This window comes from Talpa europaea, assembly GCF_964194135.1.
Source record: "Talpa europaea genome assembly, chromosome: 15".
Lineage (NCBI taxonomy): Eukaryota > Metazoa > Chordata > Mammalia > Eulipotyphla > Talpidae > Talpa > Talpa europaea.
In genome coordinates, this window is record NC_140083.1 from 33,112,634 (window position 1) to 33,138,731 (window position 26,098).

At 40.6% G+C, this 26,098-nt stretch overlaps 1 protein-coding gene across 1 annotated transcript in view; it reads right to left on the reverse strand.

The window, feature by feature from the left end:
- TPH2 (tryptophan hydroxylase 2) overlaps positions 1-26,098 on the reverse strand; it is a gene marked incomplete at both ends in the record, with an annotated part of 109,129 nt that overhangs the window by 27,601 nt on the left and 55,430 nt on the right. Inside the window, one exon of the mRNA XM_084255897.1 lies at positions 20,534-20,660. Within this exon, the coding sequence (XP_084112023.1) occupies positions 20,534-20,660 (127 nt within the window). The remainder of the gene's footprint in view (positions 1-20,533; positions 20,661-26,098) is intronic.

Genomic DNA, 26,098 nt, shown 5'->3' on the forward strand with positions numbered 1-26,098 from the left:
TTGACAGAAGGGGAGGAAGTGCTTCAGCAAGATGAGTTTCCCAATGGGCCAAGGCACCAGGGTCTAGTGCCAATCTTCCAGATCAGTAACTGCTACCCTCAGCAAATTCTCCAATATTACAGGCTTTAAAAAAATGACAGTCCCTCTACTATAAGCCATCAAATCGGTTATCCTTACAGCCTAGGGAATAGACGCCATTGTTTCGTCTGCTCCGGACCCCCCCTTCAACAACAGCCACAGGCTCTCCAGGGCAGGCAGAAGGGGAGGTGCCTGGCTCCTCTCAGGCTCTCATGGACGAGGATGGAGCATGATTGGCAGGTATCTCCCTCGGAAGCTCAGCAGTCTCTTGGTTAAGTGGCTTTTGGCCTCCTTCATTACAAGCTGAAAGGCAGAAAACCCACTAATTCCGACATCTGGATCGTCATCGGAAAATGCAGGGGGTGCTCGAGGGAGTTTTTCAGTTTGCTGTTTCTAAAGGTTTCAGCCAACTGGAGACCAGCCAGGAAAAATGCTAAGTGTACTTGGTCTGGGGATGGAGGGGTTTGTCTGTGAGCAATCCAGGCAGAGAATTGCCTTCCGACTCAGACTGCTCAGAATTAGCAGCTACAAGGAATTTCAATTGGCATCTCTGCCTAGACCTTCATTTAGCAGATGATGACACACACGATCAAACAGATGCTATTTTCTCCTAGAGATAAATTTGTGAGATGACCATCCATTCAATTCTCTGTTCCCCAAAATTCCATGGCTCTATAAAAAGAGTATTATGAATACAAATAGGCTTCCTTTTAATGAGTTTTGGACCTGCCGGTATTTCGAGTTTCATAAATCAAAAACTGGTTTCATATTCAGTAGTATTACTCCTTGGACCCTAGATATAGTGCCTGAGTCTCAATGCAACATCTCCATAACAAAGAGATTCACATAGTTTGGCTCTTCTTTTAAAGCAATTCCATCTTTTTCCAAACGACCCCTTGCTGAACTTATTCTATAACTAGCTACTTTGAAATGGCTAAACTTCACTCTGAGGACACACAAGCACACACACACACGCACACACATGCACACATGCATCATTTTCATACCAGGTGCATGGATCAGCATTCCATTTATATATGTGCTTAATCTACTTTGCACAGAAGACCTACTTAAGCAAATGCTATAGGTCTGGAAATGCCCAAGAACTGACTTTCATAACCTAAGCAATTCTGAGCTCCTTGAAGGAGAAGAAAACTGATGAGCACATTCGCAGCCATTCATCCTCTGGCATGCCCTAAAATGTTCTGCATCAAATCACACATTCTCCCCAGATGTGGTGATTTTAAAGGTCAGCTCTCGAACGCTAGTACAAAAAATGAGATTTTTACTGACTCCCAAGTGAGCTGTGGTTAGCCAGGACTGCCTTTGGAGGGTCGTTTTATTTTTATCCCTGCATTACTAAAGGCGGACCCTTCTGGACATTAGGGCTAAAAGGCTTGCACTTTCTCACCTATTTCTTTGCAGGCAAGACCAGGACTCCTGGAAGATGATTATATTTCGGAAAATTGACAAGAAAGGTATGTTTAGCAGGGAAAGTCATTCTTGCTGCTCCAATGCACTGAGCACTCTTCTATTTTTAAGTTTTTATTAATGAAGTCATGTTTCTTTTCTAGTCACTAACCATCACTGCTACCATCATCATCGCTCACACTCAAGAGTCGACACTAACCATCTACATGTGCAAATGGGGCTGAGAAGATTTACCTGTGAATTGAGGTCCCTGTCACAGTTAGGATCTATAGGTAATTGAACCTCTGGATAGTATTTCAGCTCAGCTGAGCTCCCGATCCCTAATAACATTCACTGACAGCTACTGAAACCTACAGTCTCCCAGTGCTAAGCACTTAACATCACACTCACAACCACCCCTAGAGACAGGAACTGTGAAAGGAATACAACATGGCAATTCGAGTACACTGACTTTGGAGGACACCCAACTTTCACCGATAGACTCTGCCATGAACTTGACCATAGGAAAGTTACTTAGTCTTTCTGAGTCTTAGGGTCCTTGTCTGCATAATGGAGAAAGTAAAATAAAAATTTTTTTTAATTCTTACCATGTGCCCCACTTCACATCTGGGGAAACTGAAACTTAGGCAACATTGGCTAGTGTAGGGTTGATAAGGCTTGAGTGGAATCGGTTATGCCAGATCCCCGAAGTCCATATTGTTTGTACTATAGCACACTATCCACCCTCTGTTTCCAGAGTGACTCAACACTGTAGGTCCCTGAAATTGATGTTTATGTCCTTGACAGTGGAGCTTGGTGTGTGACAGGAAAAACAGGGGTGTCTCTAGCTTGCCTGCAGCCACACTTCTGTGACTTGTGTGAAAGTAATGTCTTGATCGCTTTTGTGGCCCCTGGATCAGCCAAGTAACATAACACAGGTCTGGCAGGAACCAGCGCAAATACCATAAGCCAGTCATGAAAAAGACAATAAGTTTTCTGGGTCTTACCAGTGAGAAGCAACACTGCAATTAGCCCAGTAGGGGAAAGCTGACTGCTACAGATGAGCCCGGGTTAGAAATTTAATACATCATGTTTATGCTAAGAAGTTTCAACCCAAAGAACAAAACTAAATACTACATAGGATTGCTTTAAACGACAACAATCTGCTTAGACCAGATAAATATACATGATTTGATGGGCACAAATAAAAGATTTGAGAAAAGATAGTGATAACTTATGAGACAGTAAAAAACATGTGACTTGAAATATTTCTGGTCTGAGGACAAGTTGTTTTGCCAAAGTTACTCTCTGACTCTGTTTGCTAAGAGAACAGTGGTAAGTCCGCTGCTGCCTAGCATGCCAGTCCCTCTGCTCCCTCTCCCCTCCCCTTGTCAGTAGAGGAGGGACAGGCAGGTGACTTTCCAATTCAGGATCATGTACCCATCTAATGAGGCAGCAGCTCAGCTCTGTCCAATTATCTCCTTGGGTAAAGGCAGTCTGACTGCCAAGAAGTCGGGTCTTTTGAAGAGACACTAGGAATATGGGGGTTCATGTAACAGGCATGTAAAATTTTTTTTTAATTTAAGCAAGTGTAGGCTAAGAATTTTTGTTTCACAGATATTAGGTCAACCAGAGGATGTTGACTGCAACCCTTTAGAGGACAGCATGATTTAAGGAGCACCAACACCACTTCTATCATCAAAACTTGCTTCCAGGACACTGAGCATGTTTGTCTACTACCTCACCTGGTCACAACTTGCCCTGACACCCCAAGCTTCAGAAAAACAGTTTGGTGCACTGGATCAGGACTCAGAAAATCAAATTTCTCAGCTCCTGCCATTATTTTACTTGTTAGTCTACTGTGTAGACAAGTCATTTCACTTGCTGAGCCTCCCTTTATTCATCTATAAAACAGGAATTCTCATACACTGCTGATGGGAATGTATAAAAAAAGATATGGATGTTTTCAAAATATTAAAAATAGATCTATCCCATTATCCAACAATTCTACTCTTATTTATCGAAGAATGCAAAAACACGAATGTGAAGGGATAAACACACTCCTAATGTCATTGCATCATTATTTACAATAGCTGACATATGGAAACAAGCCAAGTGCCCAAGAACAGATGTGTGAATTACAAAGATACCTGAAATATATATGTGTGTGCATACACAGTGGAATACTATGCAGCTATAAAAAAGATCGACTGTTGCCATTCACAACAGCATGAATGGAATTGGAGGGGATTATATAAGTGAAATAATTCAGAAGGAGAAGGAAATACCAGATGGTTTTACTCATGTGAAATATAGAGAAACAAAACAAAGGTCAGGGGAAAAAACCCTAGAAATCTGATTACAGAACTGAGGCTATCAAATGGGAAGGGGGAAGGTGGAGAGCAAAATTTCAAAGGGGCAAACAAAACTATGGTAGAGGACTATGTGTACCTTGCTGGTGGGTGTGGTGTGGTAAGATTCATTTGAAGGGGTGTCAACCTTTTCCTCTGAATCATATGCTGTGCTATAAATCAATGCTACTTCAATTAAATAGAAAAAAGAAAAAATGCTTTAAAATATAAAACAAAAACAAATTAATTAATTAAATGGGGGTTACTTTTTCTCACCAAATTGTTATCGGGTGTTAATTGTATGTACAGCATGCTGTGGACAGCAAGGACTGTGTTAGGGATAATATGAGACCTGCCTATATTGAAGTGCCTTGTGAGATTCAAATGAGTAACACAAGTCAAAAGCTAAATCAATTTAAGAACTGTAACTAAGGTGAAACTTCCTGCTCTGAGGTGATTAACACCACAGTTACCTTTGAGACAGACTCTACATAGAAATTACCTTCTGAGTGCGAGACTATGGGCCTAATTACAGGTCATCAGTTCCTGAACCCCAATATAAGGAACTTTCAAATATGCAGAAATCCCAGTGGGATGCAAAAGTTATTAGTAAGTAGATATAACCAGTTTGACTGCTGACCTAATCTCCTAAGCACCTTTTCCCCATCTTCCTATTTATTTAAGTTATATTAAACCCTTGCTCACTTACCTGACTCCTCACTACACTGTAAGTCCCCAAGAAACAAGACTATGTCTACCTGTGTCACAGTAATTCCCAATCTCAGATACATAGTAGATGCTTACTAAATACCAATCAAATGAATACATAAATAGGCCATAATTAGTTCTATAACAACAATGAAAATACATATTTCTAAGAATCCAACAGTGATGCATTTGCTAGAACACGTTTGCAAAGAAGTGAAAGCCAGTGCCCTCTTTCTCACTGATTACAGTATTGACCTTTATTTTGGAAGAACTCAGCCTTCTTAGGTAGATTTGAAGGAAGAAAAGGCAAACCCAAGAAAAAAATATTTTTGTGTGTCCTAACATTTAATGTTTCTAAAGTATGCGGTCTTAAGATATCTCCCTTGTTTTATTACAAAGGATTTTTAAACCTTGCTAATTGGACACTAACATAGGACCCTTGTGTACAAACATGGAGACCCATCTAAAATGCATCAAAACTACAACAAACACATTTGGAACTCTTTCAATACCTTCTTTGCATACTTTTATGTTAATGCAGCTGTCTTACAGCCAAACTGTAAACACCTGGCTTGAATTCTCAGAAACCTGAAGTCATAAGGAAGAGCAGCCAAGATTTGCAACCCCAAATGTATTGCTTTCTTTAGCTATTAAGGGACTGTCGCATGTATCAATGAACAGCATCATTCCTAATCTGCCTGCGAAGTTTAGGCAGGAATTCATATTTCATGTGCTTTCACAGGCACACACAGTATTTATTCATTTATTTTCCCAAGCTGTTTCCTTCCACTTGCTTTTCTTTCCCTTCACTGGGGGGAGGTGTGCTATTAACTCAGTAGAGGCCTCCTCTATCTCCAAGGAGAAGCTTGACATCTTTTAGAAGAGGCTTTATCTTTATTATTTATGGCTAAAACACTTTAGGTTGCAAAGTAGCATGCTGTCTCTGTCTGAAATCCCTTTGTAATATAAACTGCATAGTCTGCATTTAGAAGGCAAAACCTGAGTTGTTGAATTTAGGGAACTATCGAAGGTCACACAAAAGAATGGAAATTCTCCCCAGGAGATTTTCCAGGAGTCTTACTGATGTGGTCACCTAGATTATCTAAGAGTACAATCATGTCAAATAGACTAGCTGGCATTTACTGAACAATGAGCCCTGGACTAAGTGTTATAACACGTTATCCCATGAGTCCTCACCAGCTCCACAACATTCCATTGTAAGATTATTCTCATTTTAAAGATGAAGAAACTAAGGCACAGAGAGAAAATGTACCCAAGGCTACCCCATCAGTAAGTGATAGCGTCCAGATGTAAACCCAGGGAATGTGACGCCTGCATTGTGGGTTTTCCTCTGCACCACACTGCCTTGATAGCAGGTCCTAACGGGCTCAGGTTCAAGGACATCCTATATTGTCATATGCAGTAGGGGCCACTATTTTATTCCAGCTTTCCTTTTACTCCCTTGCACAATGATTATCTGAGATCAAATGTTCTGGCGAAGCTTTAGAATACATTTGTTACTGAAGGATATTTATGACTTTATTCGAGAAGAGACCCATAGAAGAGGTGAATATTGATTAGATAAAGGTAGCACTCACTAGGAGACTAGACTAAGGTCAAATTTGAAAATTAAAGATTGAAATGTGTATGAAAAGCACTTTTCTAATTTAAAATATGGTATCTGTTAACTTTTTTCACAAAAAAAAAAGGACGGAAAGCAAACAAAACTCATTAACTGCATATGATCACTAAAACCCTTTACAACTTGTCTGAGTGAAAAGTCATAAACCCGATATTTCTAGAGTACTTGCAATTTATTCTTTCTTCTGTAGATGTAAAAGATAGTCCCTCTGACAGCACAAGTGTTTGATAAATGGATCAACACCTCATTGCTCCTTTTTCCAAAGCCAAGACTCCCTTTTACTAAATTCTTATTTGACGTGGCAAAATGACTTTTCAGAAAAACTAGGCTATAAACCAAAATGTTAACAGTGCTTATCAGTGCTGTGATGTTACAAATGATCTTTATATTTTTTTCCTCACTTATCCATTTTTTTCAATTTTCTATAATGAATATGTGCCACTTTTGCAATAAGAAAGAAAAAACAAAGATTTTGTAAAGACTCTTTAGTTACGGAGTCCCTAAGTCACCCACATCTGCCTTTCCTTCATTGCTGGGGAATGATATTTTATGGACACTATAAAGGACAGACTTTCAGACGATGAGAAGAATGATGAAGTCCCTTCCCCCATCCTACCTCCCACCACCCAGGGTGATTTATTCTTCCAAATCCTAACACCATTGCTTACTTACAACTGCTCTGTCTGGATTTAAACCCTCAAATGACAGCATTTGTATTTTCTGGGAGACTTTTCCCCAGTATGGAATCCACCCATCAGAAATATACCAGAAATGCTTGTCCTTATATGACAAGCATATAAAAATCTAAGCAAATTACAATATGTTTAAGAAGGGAACAAAGAGATTTTTAATCACTGTGTGTTCAATTTCAAGTCGTGTTTCTTATTGTACTTTCATTCATTGTGGTGGCTTATAATGTACAGTAATACATTTTATATCTACTAAATGTATTCTGGGTTTTTATATCACAGTTCAGAAGAATGGCTTCGGAAATCCTTTTGACTCCTTTATTTGAAAACTACATTTGTGGAATGGGGTAATTAAATTCCTATAGTTCGATATAACATTACCTCTGCTATTCTAACTCACAAAAAAAAAAAAAAATCCCAACCATCTTCTCTCAGCTTTTGCTAGAAATGGAATTATACCACAGATATTTCTGTTAATACCAGTCTATGATTTTGAGAGCCTACTCCATTGTGGTTAACAGAAAAATCCTTCTTTTGTATGTCTTTATGGAAATTAAAATGACTGCAGAAATCTGTGCTTGCTAAATGCATTTAGCTTACTCTGAGGAAAGAACAAGAGGGACTCCATGCCAGGGCATTTGAATCATGGGGTAAGTTAATGCTGGATAAAAAACTGGAGAACGCGGGCCTTGAAATGACTTTAAAATTATTCAATGAGGGACCTCCCTGGTGGCGCAAGGGGTTAAGCCCAGCACTATGAAGCTGTCCGCAGCCTCTGCAGCATGAGTTCAATCCCCGGACGGCCAGGGAGCTGACCCACATGGTGCAGCAGATCTCTCCTGTCTCGGCTCCTGCTCCCCTCAGCAGTGTACTTCGGTCAATCTGCCTGTTCTGTTCCCCACTCTGTCTCTGGTGAATCCGCTCATCCCCCCACACCTCAGCCTATACCCCAGTTCTTGTATGCATAAATAAATCAATCTTTAAAAATATAAATAAATAAAATAAAATAATTCAATCAACAATATACCTCCTTTGAAGCAGTATTTGGGGGGTAACGGTGAGATCGAGTATTCTCACACCTGGGTAGAGGAGACTTAATGGCACAGCACACGCCACAAACACACTTCATCTCATTTCCTCCTTGTTCAGCACAGAGTATCACTACTTTTTAAAAAAGCATTTGAAGCACAAAGAGGTAATGTAATTTGTGCCTGAATGCAAGGTTAGGAAGTCATAAAGGCGGCGTTGATATCAAAAAGACAGGAGAAAAACAAGTCTTGATGGAGATCTGGAGAAAGGGGACTCTTGCATTGTTGGTGAGAATGCATCTTCGTGCAGCCACCAGAAAACATTGTGGAGCATCCTCCAAATTTTACAATAGAATGAGCACCATAGGACCCAGGAATTCTACTTTGGGTACTTATTCAAATAAAATGAAAATAGGTTCTCAAAGAGATAATCTGCACTCCCACATTTACTACGGCAAATAGCCAGTAAAATAGCCAAACTATGGAAACAAGTATCCCTCAGGGGGGGTGAATGGATAAAGATGTGGTACATGTATATTTCAATAGAATATTATTCAGCCCTGAGGGGGGAAAAAATGATCCTGGAAATACATGAGTGGACCTTCAGAGTATTATGCAAAATGAAACAAATCAAACAAATACTGTATGATCTCACTTATACACAGAATCTAAAAAAGCCAAACTCAAAGAAACAGAGACTAGAATTTTGGTTACCAGGGGCTTAAGGGCGGGGGCAATGGGTAGATGTTGGTCAAAGGGTGTTTGTACATCCAGTTATAAAACGAATAAGTTCTGCAGAGCTAATGTAAAGTAGGGGGATAATAGCTATTAATACTATTATATACTTGAACGTTACTAAGACATTCTTACCACAAAAAAAGATGCAGGTGTTAGCTAATACTACAGTAGTAACAACTTTGCAACATATAAGTGTATCAAATCAACACTTTATACACCTAAAACTTACACAATCTTACATGTCATTTATATCTCAGTAAAATTTTGGGGGTCTGGGGATGCTGACCCTGGAAACTTGCTGGGGTGACTTCAGCTTCAGACCCTTTCCACCCCATTGCAGAATACCACATATTGCTCATCAAAAATTGGACTAGAGGGCCTCCCTGGTGGCACAGCGGTTGAGCGCTGGGTTGCGAAGCTGCCCGCAGTCTCTGCAACGCCGGTTCGATCCCCAGTTGCTCCCCGGCCACCCCTCTCCTGCCGCCCGCTGCTCCCCTCAGCAGTGTACTTCGGTTCTTCTGCCTGCTCTGCTCTCCGCTCTGGTTCTGGTAAATTCTCTCACCCTCCCGTGCTTCTGACTGTACCCAGTGCTTGTATGTATAAATAAATAAATAAATCTTAAAAAAAAAAAAAAGATAGGTTAAAAAAAATTGCACTAGAATCTGGCACAGCAACTGTTGACTGGTAGTGCTACTTTGTGGATAAAAGGAGGTGAACACAGAGTTCACCCAGCACTGAAGGGAGAAGAAACAGTTACCCAAGCTGCCCTACTTTTATAAGTGTATTAATTAGGTTTGGGGGGAAGGGGTTCTCATCTGAATTGTATGATGGTTCTCTGAGACAGAACTTTGTACGCTTACAAATGACAAAGAAAGATTTGAGTTGCAAAAACAAACAGCTACTCCAGATTGCAAATGGATTTCTTTCTAAAGAAATGGACAATGTAGAGCTCACTTTTTAATTCCAAATAGTGATGGTGTTCCCATCATAACAGAAAGAGATGCTAAACATCTCATAATGGTCACAATGAATATCATAAGTGAAATACACAAACAGAACAAAATAGTCTCAGCCCCAATATCAAGGTTCTCAGAAGAGAGTTTTAGTCCACAGGAAGTATGGTCTTGGGAGCACCTAAGTAGAAAAAGACAAGGGAAGTGGTGGTGAAAATAATGAAAAAGGACACAAGTTAATCTCTATGGAGCTAGTTAAAGAAATATAGTGTTCCTTCCAAGAATGTACTATTTTTCTCCATGCACATAAAAGTAAAAATAATGAGTTAGGATAGATATTACTAAGTTTTAATTAAGTTACTCTTGGAAATAATATACAAAATGATCACTCACCAAAACATCTCAATTAAGAATGTATAAAAGTGCATTCCTTCCAGCCTTTTGTCAGCTTTGAATCAAATGATCCAAAAAGCTGAACTAGTTCAAAGACTCTACATGGAATAAACAAGCCTGGGGCTTATTTCAAGCTTTCTGTTGAGACACTAAATAGTGAATTTTAATGTCGGCCATCTTCAGAGAGAACTAGAGTTGGACATAGTATATGCAAGTTCCCTACCCCCAGCCAGGTAGGCAGAGATATAAGAGATGAGCAAACAAGCTAATATTCTTCCTCAGCAGGCAGGAAAATATTAATTAGCAATTCATAAACTGAGGTTACTTCTACAATTATACTTGTAATGTGAATTATTAGCTTAAGACTGACTGTACAGTTCATTACCACTCTCAGCATGAGAAAGCACCGGTTGTACCTGAATATTCAAACTCGCTTGATTCAGAGCCATCAAAAGCCTCCAATCACTGCAAACTCCTTTACTTGGAACAAATAAATTATTTGCTTTGATAAAATACAAACAGAACCCCATATTATTAATTCCCTAGCAATTATTCCCTGAAAAAAAAAATATTTTTTTAAGCTGGTGATCAGATACCTGTTCACAATGGTTTCCAGCCTTTCAAAAGCCTTTCACATTTATTTCTCCTAAGCTGTGCTCCTTAAATATAAATAGCTTGGGATGCCAATATTCATTCCCTATATAGAGACTTGTGTGACCATATTAGGATTTTCTTAACTTTCAAGTTCACTTTTATCACATTTTTAATAGCTCCAAAATAGAGCTTCATCTTACAAATAATATCAAAACATTTTGCTAGCTAAGTCTTTTTTCCTCCTAAAAAAAATGTTGTTAAACTAAGGATATGTTTTACAATCAGTGGCACCTTAAAATGGAGGAAACATGGTAAGTTTGGAAAAATAATTTTTTATCACTTATGTAGATTCACTCTGCACATTATCTTATCAAAGTCTTCTGATAAGTCCTACACTTTAAAAAGCCAACCTCTCTATTTTTTTTTAAGATTTATTTATTCATGCATACAAGATCTGAGGTACAGGCCAGAGGTGCGGGGATGAGAAGACTCACCAAAGACAGAGTGGGGAGAATATCAGGCAGATCTACTGAAATACACTGCTGAGGAGAGCAGCAGGCAAGTCAGGAGAGGTCTGCTGCGCCATGTGGGTTGCTCCCTGGCCGGCCGGGGATTAAACTCGTGCTGCAGAGGCTGCAGATTGCTTCATAGTGTGGTGCTTAACCCCTTGTGCCACCAGGGAGGCCCCCAATTGCTCTACTTTATTTAACCCACTGTTTCCCAAATTTATTTGCCCCTGGATCCTTCCTTGTACAGAACTCATAGTAACATTTCATGAGACTAACATTCTGGGAACACATTTAGGAAAAGACTGTTTTTCCTTCATTACCCTTGGCCAAGACATTTCTCTCTTCAGCATTATCAAGAGCCATGACAGAATCCCTTCAATCAAAAGAGGAAGGTAAACATGTTGGGGGGTCAACAGAATTGAATGGATGACCTAACACTCTTGGTAGAGGGAAAATTCCAACTGGGCCAGAGGCCGATTTATTCTGCTTGGGAAACATCTGTGGTGTATTCATACTGATTGCTTTTCCCTACAAATGATGCACAGCTTTGTCTGTTTCAAATGCCTTTATGATGTGAGAAATGAATAGATTGAATTGAAGCCATCTGCATCGTAGGATGGGATGCACCATTTGGTGAAAGGCATCCCTTTACATTTTCTAACATTCAGGGGAAGAGAAATCAATATTTCTAGGACTAGTTCCTAAATTTATCTGATCAGCAAATTTCTGTTTGTGCATTTCTGTGAAATTGAATAATATGTGTCATATGGGAAAAAAAACAGGAAGCAGGAGAGTATCAGAGCAGGCACACAAAACAGGACATTTACATAGACAAGGGCCCATTTTCAGGTTCAGAATGATCCTAAATAAACTCATCTCACACTGCACAATATTTATCTGGTAACATTGTTATGTTGTTTTTATAAAAAGGATTGAAAGATGGAAATAAGGCTAAAAGACTGCTATGTGCCTTTGAAAGACATAGTCACCACTGTCCAACAGGCCCACCTAACACCTGTCACCTGCTACTCTTGCACCAGCAGCATCAAAGTTACCTGCAATCTTGTCAAAAATGCTAATACTCTATGCTCAGTGAAATAAGCCAGAAGGAAAAAGAAAACTATCGATGGTTTCACTTATAGCAGAAATATAGGGAACTCAATAAGACATTGGTGTAAAAAAATAGTAACAGTACAAAACACAACAAAGCAAAAACAGACAATTATAAATCAGAGACATCCTGCAGGGGAGGAGGAGGGAGAGGGATCAGAGGGAGGGAAGAGCACAGGGGGCTGAGGTGATGATGCACCGGTGCCTTGGTGAAGGAAACTCTATGGGGACTACACCTGAGGGGGTGGGGGGAAACAAATATTGTTTAAAAATGAACAATGATGTAAAAAAAAACAAAAATTAATTTAAAAAATGCTAATTCTCAGGTCCCAATCCAGACCTGCTGGACCAGAATCTGTATTTTAACCAGATTCCTGGATTATCAAATATGCATTACAGTTTGAAAAGCACTGACCTAAGAGATACAACCTTTGCCTCACTTCCTATTTACTATCGATTGGGGTGCTGTAAAGTTAGGTGTTTACTTGTGAAGATTAATAAGTTGTGCTATTTTTGTCCACTGGACATGCAAAAAGGTTATGATTGTTTTTGGTTTTTGCCCTGGAGAAGATAAAACATTTTTCACCTTATTTTAGGATTCTTCTTTTCAGTGATTCTATAGTCTCAGTCCCTCAAATTCTTCCTTGAAGTAGACCCCCATTCTGCATTTCCCTCACGACGAATTAAATAAATCCTTAACAGGGCCTCCCTGGTGGCTCAAGGGGTTAAGCACCACACTATGAAGCAACCTACAGCCTCTGCAGCACGAGTTCGATCCCTGGCCAGCCAGGGAACAACCCACATGGAGAGCAGACCTCTCCTGTCTCACCCACTGCTCCCCTCAGCAGTGTACTTCGGTCAATCTGCCTATTCTGTTTCCCACTCTGTCTCTGCTGAATCCTCTCATCCACCCACATCTCTGGCCTATACCCCAGCTCTTGTATGCATAAATAAATAAATCTTTTAAAAAATAAATAAATCCTTAACACATGCTCTGTGCATACAATGTGCAATGAATGACAATCATGCTTGCAACTATTTAAAGTTATAATTCAAAACCATTTACCCCTCAACTTCAGTAGGATACTCATCTCCAGCAAACACTGAGAGCCATCTTTTCTGGGAAAAATAGTCAGTTGTCCAGCAAACATTAATTAAGAACATCAGCTATGATGCAAATATGCATCTAGGAGAGACTGGTCCCTCAAGGATGATTTAGGCTAAGATATAATCTAACTTTTGATACTAGGGCTGCCAATGAGAGCCTACAATTCTCTTTCAGTTTGCAAACATGATTTTTGGCCAGAGAAGATTTTGTTTTGCTCTAATTTTTGCATTTGGAGGCATCTAGATCTCCACAGGCTCCAAGAGCCCTTATTACCTTATATCAGGCTGTTTCCACACATGTTTGCTACCTATCTGGCCCCTGAAGGCATTGAAGTTTACAGCCCTCAAAGAAGACACTAATGTATTAAATCTAGTGAAGTCAAAACTACAGTGGGTAATGACTGGCCTAAAAATTATAATAGACACTAAATGGCCCTTTTTGGGAATTTTTGGCCTATCTGTCATGGGCAGAATTTGGACAGCTAGGATTAGTATGGAAAGAGTGCAGCTGCCAAAATCAATGGACTTATTCATTATCCACCAGAGGGCAAATTATTTACATGTACAACAATGCTCTTGAAATACATTTACCAAGCATCATCATCAATTTCCTGAGATACAAAAGAGTTTCATTTAAATGGTTCTCAGGGCGTAGAAACCAGAGCCCACAAAACATCAGAGATAGCTTCATTCTCAAAACTGAGCATTATTAAAATGTCAAAATAAATATCATGCAGAAATATAGCAAGGAGAGGCAGTAGCTACAGGCTATAGCCTGGTCCTTCTGAGATCCGACCCCAATGTTCAAAATCGGCTTTCGACAAAATAGAGTTTGGTGGTGCCAATTAGTCCTAGCAGAGGCTGTTTTCTTCCTTAGATGGATTTGTGAACAGCACATCACAGAAAGTTATTAAGTGTCTGTTTTCACTAGGCGTGACTCTCTTTTTCATAAGTGCTTAGATTCACTAAACACAGGAAAAGCAAGCACTATATAAGCAGAGTCATTAATAATATAAATTTCACCTAGGGTAAAAGAATAATATGGCCTGTCTCATTGTTCTGCATAAATAGTGATTTCTGTGCTTTTCCATTTGTCCTCTCTGTGGCTTTTTCTCCTTTGCTACATCTCATCTCTCATTTTATTCTAGTACTTCTTCAGGGGACTTAATGGGAACAACTTTGAGGAAATCAGCTAATAATACCCCCATTTCTCATCTGGACAGCTAAGAGGCCTAGCTAACCACCACTATCCCCCAGCTGCAGGGATCAGAGGCCTGTCAGTGAGGCCTTAGCTCTTAATCTCTTACTCATTGCCACTGGGTCATTAAATTAGCCTTCAAGCTTCAGTCCTTAGCTTGAAGGTCATTAATATGCATGTCACCCATTAAGTTATTTATTCCAGGGTTTACTTTGAAATTGCCTGGCTGGATGCTAACTCTGTCTTCTTTTAAGATCATTTTCCAGCAGTTTTCCATTCACTTTGTTTTTAACTGAGGCATGGGATGGGGTTCTAGAAGTCAACAGCAGTTTTAGTATCATTTCTGGAAAAATCTCCCCAACCTTCTCACACTGTGAGTCTACCTCCTCCATACTCTCCACATCACACAGAAGCAGCTTTTCAAATTTCTCTTTGGTCTGCAAAACACTTTTCAAAGGAAATATGCAGTCTACAAAATAGGAAAGAATGGGAACCACAAGGCTTGTGAGGGACAGAAAATCAAAGGCTGTTGGGTGGGGGGTTCAGGTGATATTGGGAAAAAAGAAACAAGATCAGACAAAACCAAAGTGATACCCACCCTTCCCACCTGCCCCCAATATGCCACTGCATTTGGAAGACAGCTGAAATCTTTTGAGCTGAAGTCTCTTGCAAGTTGACACTCTTTTAGTTACCTTTTTTTATTGTCAAGGCCACTGCAAAATTCCAGGAAGGTCAGCTCCCTTGGGGGACCCGTGATCCTCCCTAAACTTCCCTAGTTACTTCCTACAACAAGAAGCCCCCCTTTGCTTGGCTCCTACCCTAATTCAGAATCCTGCTCTCCAGTATTGAACTCAAAATCACATGCACTTGGGAGACTGGCCTTAAATCTACTTCTCCTACATATCCACTCATGGAATGAATAAAAACTGATGCTGGGCCTCCCCGGTGGCGCAGCAGTTGAGCGCTGGGTTGCAAAGCTGCCCACAGCCTCTGCAGCACCGGTTCAATCCCCGGCTGCTCCCCGGCCAGTGGAGGAGGGTCCCACATAGCGCACAGACCTCTCCTGCCGCCCGCTGCTCCCCTCAGCAGGGTACCTCGGTCCTTCTGCCTGTTCTGTTCCCCACTCTGGCTCTGGTGAGTTCTCTCACCCTCCTGCGTTTCTGAATGTACCCAGTGCTTATATAAATAAATAAAAATAAATCTTTAAAAAAAAAAAAACTGATGCTAACTCTTTTTCTGTATTTTTGAGAACTAAATCGTAGGTTTCATGAAGCAAGTACATTTGTCTTTTGTCTATCTCTACACTTCACAGTACCAAGGATTGTTCACCACTTAAAGAATATCTATTAACTTGAATTGGCTTTTACCAAAAAGCAGGTAGATTCCAGGGAAAGGACAATGAAAAATAAAGAGGGAAGGAGACCAAGAGAAACATGATTAATGTCCTAATGATCTGTAACAGCAGGAAATGGTTTTGGTGGTCGGAGCTAGGACAATCAATGGCCAAGGGTATTACAATCATGCTAAGGAATGCAAGTTCCTAAAGAAAACTTATTCATCCTACAAATTCACTGGCATTAGTAAAATAGGTTTCAAAGTTCCAGTATTAGTTTTTTTGCTTGCAAGTATAAAAACAGAAACAAAGAGTAATGATACCCCACACACAAAGACGCCCATACCTAATCTCCACAACTTGTGTCGATGTTACCTTTGCAAAGAGATTTAAGTAAGGGTCTGCACCTTGAGATGGGGAGACAGGTGTGAAATTTCCAGAGGGGTTCAATCTAATGCCAAGTGTCCTTAAAAGCAAGAGAGCTTCCCCGGTTACACAGTCAGTTAGAGAGATGGGACAATGGAAGAAAGATCAGAGAAAGGCAAAGATGAAGGCGCCAGGAGCCATGACCTGCGTGCAGCCTCCAGAAGCTGCAAAAAGCAAAGATATAGATTTCCTCTAGAGCCTCCAGAAAGGAGCATGGCCTACCAATACATGATGTTTTTTGTTTTTGTTTTTTGTTTTTTGTTGTTGTTTTTTTTTTTTTTTTAAGATTCATCTATTTATCTATACAAGCACTGGGCACAGTCAGAAGCGCGGGAGGGTGAGAGAATTCACCAGCGCCAGAGGAGAGAGCAGAGCAGGCAGACTGACGAAGTACACTGCTGAGGGGAGCAGCAGGCGGCAGGAGAGGTCTGCGTGCCATGTGGGACCCTCCTCCGGTGGCCGGGGAGCAGCCAGGGATCGAACTGGCACCGCAGAGGCCGTGGGCAGCTTTGCAACCCAGCACTCAACCGCTGCGCCACCGGGGAGGCCCCCAATACATGATGTTAGCCCACTGAGTACTACTGCACTTTGAACCTTATGAAACCACAATATAATAAATTTGTGCTGTTTTAAGCCACATGTAATTTGTATGGCAGCAATAGAAAACCAATACCAAAGGTGGCCTTTGCTGTCAATATGTCCCTCACAACTGGTGAGCAGGTACTTCCTCCTGAAACTCAGTTCCAGGAAGATTTCTTATTACGACTGAAATCGTCCCTCTTTTCCCGCTTTGCAGCTTGACTGACTTTCTCATCTTTCAAGAATTAGCACTTTCTCGCCTCTGAAAAATGTAAGTTTTATCTATAAAAGCTATAAATTTATGAGAAGGATCATGTCATGTTCTTTACAAATATTAGTTTGGATGATGGAATTAATTGATCATGATTTGATGAAGTATAAAGGTAAGGGACAGTAAAACTGTTTTCTTGTCACTGCTTTTAAGAAAGGAATAAGATTACTTGCTAAGGGCCTCCCCTGGTGGCGCAACGGTTGAGCGCTGGGCTGCAAAGCTGCCTGCAGCCTCTGCAGCACCAGTTCAATCCCCAGCCACCAGTGAGGGTCCCACATGGCGCACAGACCTCTCCTGCCATGCCCGCTGTTCCTCTCAGCAGTGTATTTCATCAGTCTGCCTGTTCTGGCTCTGGTGAATTCTCTCACCCTCCCGCACTTCTGACTGTACCCAGTGCTTGTATAAATAAATAAATCTTTAAAAAAAAAAAAAAAGATTACTTGCTAAGATCCACCTACATTCACATTCATAAAGTACACCTTATTCTTTCTTTGGACACACACAGAGAGAGAGAGAGAGTCTGGCAAAGTTGTATCCCAGTCTGTGACTGTTCAGAGAGAAGAAAGCAATGCATTCATAGCTGATCAAAAGTACAAGTTGTAGGGGGTCAAAAGCTAAACCAGAAAATTTTAAAAGAAGTTTTAAAGGCCCAAAAAAGGTTCCAAAATATGGAGTTTAAAGCCAGAGCCAAGGTTTGAGAATTAAATAACAGAACTCATAGTGTGATGGTTTCAAAATATGTTTTCTGACTCTCCTTTCTCCAAAAATGAAGCCTAATTTCTCTCCTCTCGAGTGTGAGCTGAAGTGAGTCCCTTCTAATGAATAGTATGTGATCAAATAATGAAAGGCATCACAACTCCTCCTACCTTCTCTCTCTCTCTCTCTCTCTCTCTCTCTCTCTCTCTCTCTCTCTCTCTCTCTCTCTCTCTCATCCACACATAATTTCCTCAGTTTGGGGGATTTTTTGCGCAGTAATAGACAGCAAATAAATATGCAGGAGATAAAATCCCTAGGGCAGAGTTTACAAATCGGAAATCAAGATCCAGATTCAATCTACAAAAATATTTTCTCACTCATAATGGTAGCTTTTTATATGAGCCAAATTGAAAAAGTCATTAACTTAATTTAGAAATCTAGATTGCCCATCTCTCTCAAGAATTTGGAGATATGGCAACACCAAACCCTGAATCCCATCAGGCAACCATGAGTGGGAATTAAGGACCAACATTCCGCTGCTGAAAAGCATGCCCTTCCAAATTACCACAGTCCCCACTAACCCCTATCCATCACCACAGTGACACCAACAGCATGGCATTTGTATTGCTGTTACTCTTTTAATAGAGAAATATTTCTCAGTTCCCATAGATTTATCAAAAGCAGAAAACAAAAGATATTCTGAAAGAGCCATGTTTTTTAAGGAATCTAAGAGAAAACTTTTTTCTTGGTAGACATGAAGAATATTCCTACATGTGTAATATGCTATCAATGTGCATCTGTGTCAAATATATACAAGTAAAGACCCCATTATTTTTTTTCTCCAGTAACTTTGCTCATTTAGGATGATAGACTGGTCCCTGTAGATAAGTAAATTTGCTATACCTGCTCTTTCTTAACCTCTTTATGTTGGGTTTATTGAAAGGCACATGAGCTTGCTAGACCTAACTCCTCAGCATCTTGAACTGGAGCTACCCAACATTATATATTTCCTTTCATATTGCTTGTTTTGAGAAGAACCTTACTGAGATCACAGCATCTAGTAGGTTTTTTTTCCTGGTCTTTCACTTACAATAATTGTTTAGCCTGAACTTCTCATTGCTGATTCAAATTGTGTCTGACCACAGTCATATTGACTAATGCTCTGCTTTACCATAAAAGCATACTTTTTACAATATTACTAAAATTTCTAGGAAATTAACATTGAATTAAAATGAGAGTCAGCAAAATACAGCACAAGGGCCAGATCTGGCCCACCACCAGCTTTTGTAAATAAAGACATCTTTACAGACACATCACCTAAAGCAGTGATAGTGAAGGCAAAGATAAACAGCTGGGACTACATCAAATTAAAGAGCTTCTGCACAGCAAAAGAGACAATAACAAAAACAAAGAGACACCCCACCGACTGGGAGAACATTTTTGCACACAACACTAATGATAAAGGACTGATCACAAAAATCTGCAAAGAGCTGATGAGACTCAACAACAACAAAGAAAATAATCCAGTCAAAAAATGGGCAGAAGAGCTAAAAAGAAACTTCTCTGAAGAAGAAATGCAAATGGCCAACAGGCATATGAAAAAATGTTCAACATCACTTGCAATCAGGGAAATGCAAATCAAAACTACCATGAGATACCATCTTACACTAGTGAGAATGGCACATATTAAAAAAACTAGCAACAACAAATGTTGGCGAGGGTGTGGAGAAAAAGGAACTCTCCTGCACTGCTGGTGGGAGTGCAAACTGGTCCAACCACTGTGGAAAGCTGTATGGAGATTTCTGGACCTACTAAACATAGAGCTTCCATATGATCCAGCAATTCCACTCCTAGGTATTTACCCAAAGGACACAGAAACATCCATTCCAAAGAACACCTGCACCCCTATGTTTATAGCAGCACTATTTACAATAGCTAAGCTTTGGAAACAACCCAAATGCCCAAAAATAGATGATTGGATCAAGAAGATGTGGTACATATACACCATGGAATATTACTCAGCATTCAAAAAAGATAAACACATGCAATTTGCAGCAACATGGATGGCGCTGGAAGGGATCATGCTCAGCGAAATAAGCCAAAAAGAAAAAAAAAAAAATACCGGATGGTCTCACTCATAGCAGGAATCTAGAAAACTTAAATAAGGGACCAAGAAAATGAATAACTATAAGAAAGTGAAAATCAGAATCAACAAAAAACTATGAAACAGAGACATTTTTGGTGGGGTGGGGGGCGGGAGGGGAGGGATTGGGATCAGAATGGGGGGGTTGCAATTGTATGGGGAATATAAAAATAAAATTTATTATTTAAAAAAATTTTAAAAAGAATATAAATACTCAAAAAAAAAAAAAAAGAAAGAAAGACAACCAAATTCATTCCTTTATATTTTGTTCATGGCTGCTTTTGCAACACAGCAGCTGAGCTGAGTAGTTATAACAGACACCAATGACCTGCAAGCCTAAAATATTTTCTATCTCGTCCACCCTTGAATAAGAAGGACAAAATACAAATGGGGGAGGAGAGGTTAACAAAATAACAACACACTGCTTCGGAAGAGCACAACATGGGGAAAGGGAAAATCACTACTTCCTCTTGAGAACATTTGCCTTGTAATTCAGTCAATAGCTCTAAAGCTTTCTTTACCTTACAAATAAATGGACATAAGTAGAAAGAGTTTTTTAAGCTGATAACAAACTCACTGTGGCTAGTTTCTGAACATCTTCATCTGATGCTCCCAGAGAGGCCAGGCCTATTTCTTGTGAAAATTGAGCAAATTTAGGATCCGCAAGTAGTGGAACATGTCCCAGGAGTTCGTGACATGTGTCCCTGACAAGAAAAAACATCACAAGGAAATGTTACACCAGAAGCTTTAAACCACCACTGGTAAAACAAAACTTCAAATCTTATATAGAACATTGTTACTATAATTACTGTTACCAAATTTTATCACTTTTAAGACTTTCAAGTACATTTTAACATGTCTGGAATCTGTATTACCTTACAATCAATGGTATACAATATTTTTAATATAATAATGATTACTATTTTCAAGTGCTTACTACATGCCAACTACATGAGAAGTATTTAACTATATATATTTTATCTCTTTTAGTCCTAAGGAGAAACTTAGAGAATTAGTTTATTAGTGCAAGATCCTATAGATCAGGGGTGAGTAAACTAACGTACTATCCCAAATCTTTTCCACTGCCTCTCTTTGTACATAAGGTTTTATTGAACACAGTCATGCCTGGTCATTTATATATTATCTATGGCTCCTTTTGACTAAAACAGCAAAGTTGAGTAGTTGTGACTGAGACCACATGACCCACAAAAACCAAAATATTTACTTGCTAACACTTTCAGGAAAAAATTTGCTGGCTGTTGCTACAGATGGTGATAAAACCAAAATCTGAATTCAGCTTGTCATGATTTCTAAACTCTCGCTCCTAGCCCTGAATTGCACCTCACACGTGCTACATTTTACAGGCCCTGGGAAAAAGCACAGAATCGTATTTTCATTATCAGAGTGGCTTCCCTGTTGACAATTTATCTGCCTATAACAAGGAATCCCATTGTGTCCACGGTCTGGAAACCCTCCCCAGCCCTCTGCTTTGGTTGCCTGAATTTGGTAATAATAGAAACTCGGGACCTCACTCATTTGCCTGTTTTCCTCTAGAGCTGGATGGCCAGCTAAGAGTCACAATGAAGCAAGGCAGATGCCTTTCTGAGACATTGCCATGTATCATGCACTGTTGCCTGATACCAGGCTATATTGGAATGAATTCCCCTGTGGCTCTCTGGAAGTGGATCAAGAGGAAGCAATATTTTATTTTCTTGACAAAAACTAATTAGCTAAGTAGTAATTAAAAGATGTTTCCTGATTTCACCTGGGATCCTCTGAAGTGTATCACTTCAAATAGGTGCTAGAATATAAATGCCAGGTGTTACCACCATAATTAAAAGTATAGAAGAGGGTGGGTAGCCATGTGGTTGAAACAAGTGGATGGTCAAGGGCACAAGATTGATGGCCACATAAAACAGATGGTATTACTCAATCAAAAATCTTATTCTCACAGCTAAAACCACATTCCAAGTCTTGACCAGCCATTTCACAGACATATCAGGTTGAAAGAACAGTCAGCTGAGACTATGTGGACACAATAGTATTGGTAAAAGAAACTACAAATTCATTCCCTATAAACTGTGCCAATAGCTTGTTTTTTGAATATAAACTGAATTTCTGGAAAAGAATATGTTTGTTGGTTATTCTCTACTCACAGTATTTAAGACTGAGAATAGATTCACCAATTTTAGTGAATACAGGGAATTTAAATGTTATTCAAGCCCCTAATTTTTCATATGAAGAAATTAAAGATAGGAGGAGAGGAAAAGAAAGCCTCCCTGGTGGCGCAAAGGGTTAAGACACAACCTACGAAGCTATCTGCAGCCACTGCAGCACAAGTTTGATCCCGGCCAGGGAGCTACCTACATGGCGCAGCAGACCTCTCCTGCCTCACCCGCTGCTCCCCTCAGCAGTGCATTTCAGTCAGTCTGCGTGTTCTGTTTCTCACTCTGTCTCTGGTGAATCCGCTCAAAACCTCCCCACATACCACCCGCACCCACACCCACACACACCCCTCTGGCCTGTACTCCAGTTCTTGTATGCATAAATAAGTCTTTTTTTAAAAGACTAACATTGAGCACACATTTCATGCAGGGAACTGTACTAAATAGTTTTTATCACCCTAACAATTTAATCTTTAAAGAAGTCTTTTAATTCCCACTTTACAAATGGGGGAACAAAAATTCAGTAAATTTAAGCATTTTTCCCCAGGATCACTCTATTAATAAGACACAGAAACAAGATTTAGAATCAAATTCCTTTGCTCAAAGTTACTCTGTTGTTTTAACTTGCAAGTGTAGAGTAAATGAAAAGATGCAGTGAAGGAGGCACGCCTTCATTGTAGGGACAGATTTTTTAAAGATTTCTTTATGCATACAAGAACTGGGGTACAGGCCAGAGGTGTGGGGTGGGGGGGTGAGAGGATTCCCCAGAGACAGAGTGAGGGGCAGAACAGGCAGATGTACTGAAATACACTGCTGAGCGGGTGAGACAGGAGAGGTCTGCTGCGCCATGTGGGTCGGTGTAGCTGCAGGAAGGCCACAGAGCAGGTTTTCTATGATCCGAGCAGAGGGGTAAAGGAGAGGAGTCCTGGAGCCCTCAGTGGCTTTTGCAGGCTTTTATTGGGATTTACCAGGTACATGGTAGGCAGGGGTGCTGGGGGAACACAGGCCTCCCAGCCTCCAGCAAATCTTCACTCTCTCTGGGCTCTCTGGCATTCTCTTGTGCCCTCTGCTTCTCTGCCCCTTTCACTCTTTCACTCTGCTGTTCCCTTCTTCTGCTGGTCTGGTCTCTTGCTCTGTTCTGCTGGCGTTCCCGTGATGCTGCCCTTATATGCCCAGTCTCAGCCCAGGTGCACCCAGCTACATAGGCCTACACCCTACTCCAGGTGCTGCCATCAGGCATGCATTCAGGACCGCAGGGTCCATCATCAATCCTAATGGCAGGAGGGCAGAAAAACTTGTTACTTTATCTTACCCTATAGTCGGCTCCCTGGCCGGGGATCGAACTCGTGTTGCAGTGACTGGCGCTAGCTTGATAGCCCTGTGTCTTTAACCCCTGCATCACTGGGGAGGCCCAAGCAGAAACAGATTTTAACCAAGTGGGTGGGCACAGTTTAAAATACTATGACTATGCCTTACGTCCCTTTTCCTGACACTAATCCTCAATCTTCCAAATGACCTGAGGAGTCTTAAAGAAAAAATAATAATAAAAACAGTGGTTGGGCCCTTCTAAAAACCAATCTAATCAGATTCTTTGAGATGACCTGAGCATTTGTATTTTTTTTTGAAAGGTCTCTAGGTGATAAGAAACAACTAAGGTGGCAACCTAATCATAACTGATGATGTCAGGCATTCTGCCAGCAGAGTTCAAGCGGACATAGTGCTTACTACCTAAAGCTGAATGAGGGATTTTGAGCTGCCCAAGTTTAAACCCCCTAGAATTATATCAAAAAACTGGTGAATAAAGAAAAGTGGTGATAAAAATTTCACTAGGCATCTGATTCAGTTACAGGCCTACCATGTTGTAGTGGTAGGATGGACAAGGAGCAGGTTCTGTATGATTCTAGCAGACAGGAGAAGGAGGAGTCCTGGAGTCCTCAGTAGCTTTTGCAGGCATTTATTGCATTTACAGGGAACGCAGCAGGCAGGGGTGCCGGGGGGGTTGGGAGGCTGGCAGGCCTCCTTGCCCCCAGTGAATCTTGACTCTTTTCTAGGCTTTGCGGCCTTCTCTCGTAGCCTTGTTCTCTCTATTCTGTTACTCTGGCTTCTCTTTTGCTCTTTTGTTCCTCCACTGGCGTCCCCATGGCGCCGCCCTTATAAGCCCCATCTCAGCCCAGGTGAACCCACCTACTCCAGGTGCCCGCCATCAGGCATGCATTCAGGACCACAGGGTTCCATCATCAATTCTAATGGCGGGAGGGCAGAAAAGCCTGACAAACATTTACCTTACCCTACACATGTGTATGCCAGAGGGGACCTGTGACTCACTCACTCATTTGGTCAGTATTTTAAAAGGTCATGCAGTATGTACCAGAGCCAGAATGAGGATCAAGTGGACGACCACGGGTAACATGTAAACCCCAATTTAGGCTGCCATGGCAGCACTTAATTCCAAATTTGACCAGATGTCAAACTCTGGGGAAGTACTAGTGATAGTGTGTAGGGGCAAGCCCGCAGGCTGGTAAGGCAGGAGGCCTGGGGCTGGGAGGCTCGCAGGAAACCCAGCCTCCAAGCCCCCCACAAGTCTTTACGCTCTTTCCCTGGGCTCTCTGGCATTGTCTCTCTGGTCTTGCCTCTTCATAGTCACTCATCCACTCATAGCAGTCTTCCTACAGCTGCCTGAGTGATGCCGCCCTTATATCCCTGGCCTCTAGGCTCAGGTGTGCAAAATTATGCATGTGTGCACACCCATGCTCCAGGTGTCCACAATCAGGCATGTGTGACCCATGCCCACACTCCCAAGTACTCCTGCATCAACATGACCAAAGCCGCAGCTGATAGCCACAGAGGCTAGTGGCGCAAATGCCTGACCAATTCATTTACCCTACATGGTGAACTTTAGTTCATAGTATAGGTAAACAAGATAAGCAGAAACTAAAATAATGATTATTGTGGACAGTTATAAAGTGCTTCAAACAACAAAGATTTCTAACATTACTAATAAAAGCAATTTGTTTACTTTGAAAGTTGACATTTTCTTTAGTTGTTTTGAGTCCAAGGGACTTAGAAGCAGGTTGTTTACCATTATTTGGGGCTAAAAGAGGTTCCAGGCTATGGGGAGTCTGAGAAAGACAGCTGAGCTTCCTCTCCAACCTTTGTATCCATTTAAGTTCTGTTGGGCTGAAATCAAGCTATTGCACCCTATTTTATGAAGTGCAATAGCTACTGTGTTCACATGTAAAATAGTTCATGATCCACACACTGGCTCCTGGGTATCTAATTACGAACAGGTTTCCCGTGTGAGTCCACACCATTGCCTTATCTCACCAGAGTGCTCTTAAAAGATTCAATTATTTGGCTATAATTGCACCTGTCAGCACATGCTTCCCTCCAATCTTCACATTGGCAAACTTTTCTCTCTTTAACTTCCATCCCTTTGATGCATTTTCGCCTGAATAATGCTTTTCAGAAACCTTTTCACAAAAGCACACTGTTCACTGGAAATGTAGGATCTTTCAAAACTTAACACTGTAAAACATCATGTCTCTCTTTGAAAAAAAAAAAAAGAAAGAAAAGCTAGAACTGATATCAGACACTAAACTTTGGCTGCTCTAAATTGGAATCTTCTCTGATAAGCCCTGTTAGGAGGATTCTAAAGCCTGCAGATATGGGGCTACAAAGGGGTGTCTGGGCAAAATGCCTCCAGGGAATTCTTAAATCATTCTAAGAAAGTTGTGATCATTTTGTTGCAGGGAGAAATAAAGGTCCTGGTTGTTAAGTTCAAATTCAAAATGGGTCTGGCATTTTTCTCCTCTTATCAGTTTTCAAAGCTGACGCCATGTATTACATGTTGAACGACTCCTTTTTATTTTTTGCAGTAAATTAAAGTCTTTAAAAAGCAGTGAGTGAGCATCCAACATTTGCTTCCCATCCCGAATCACCGCATCTGTCTTTTAAAGCATATTTCTATAGGTTTTGTT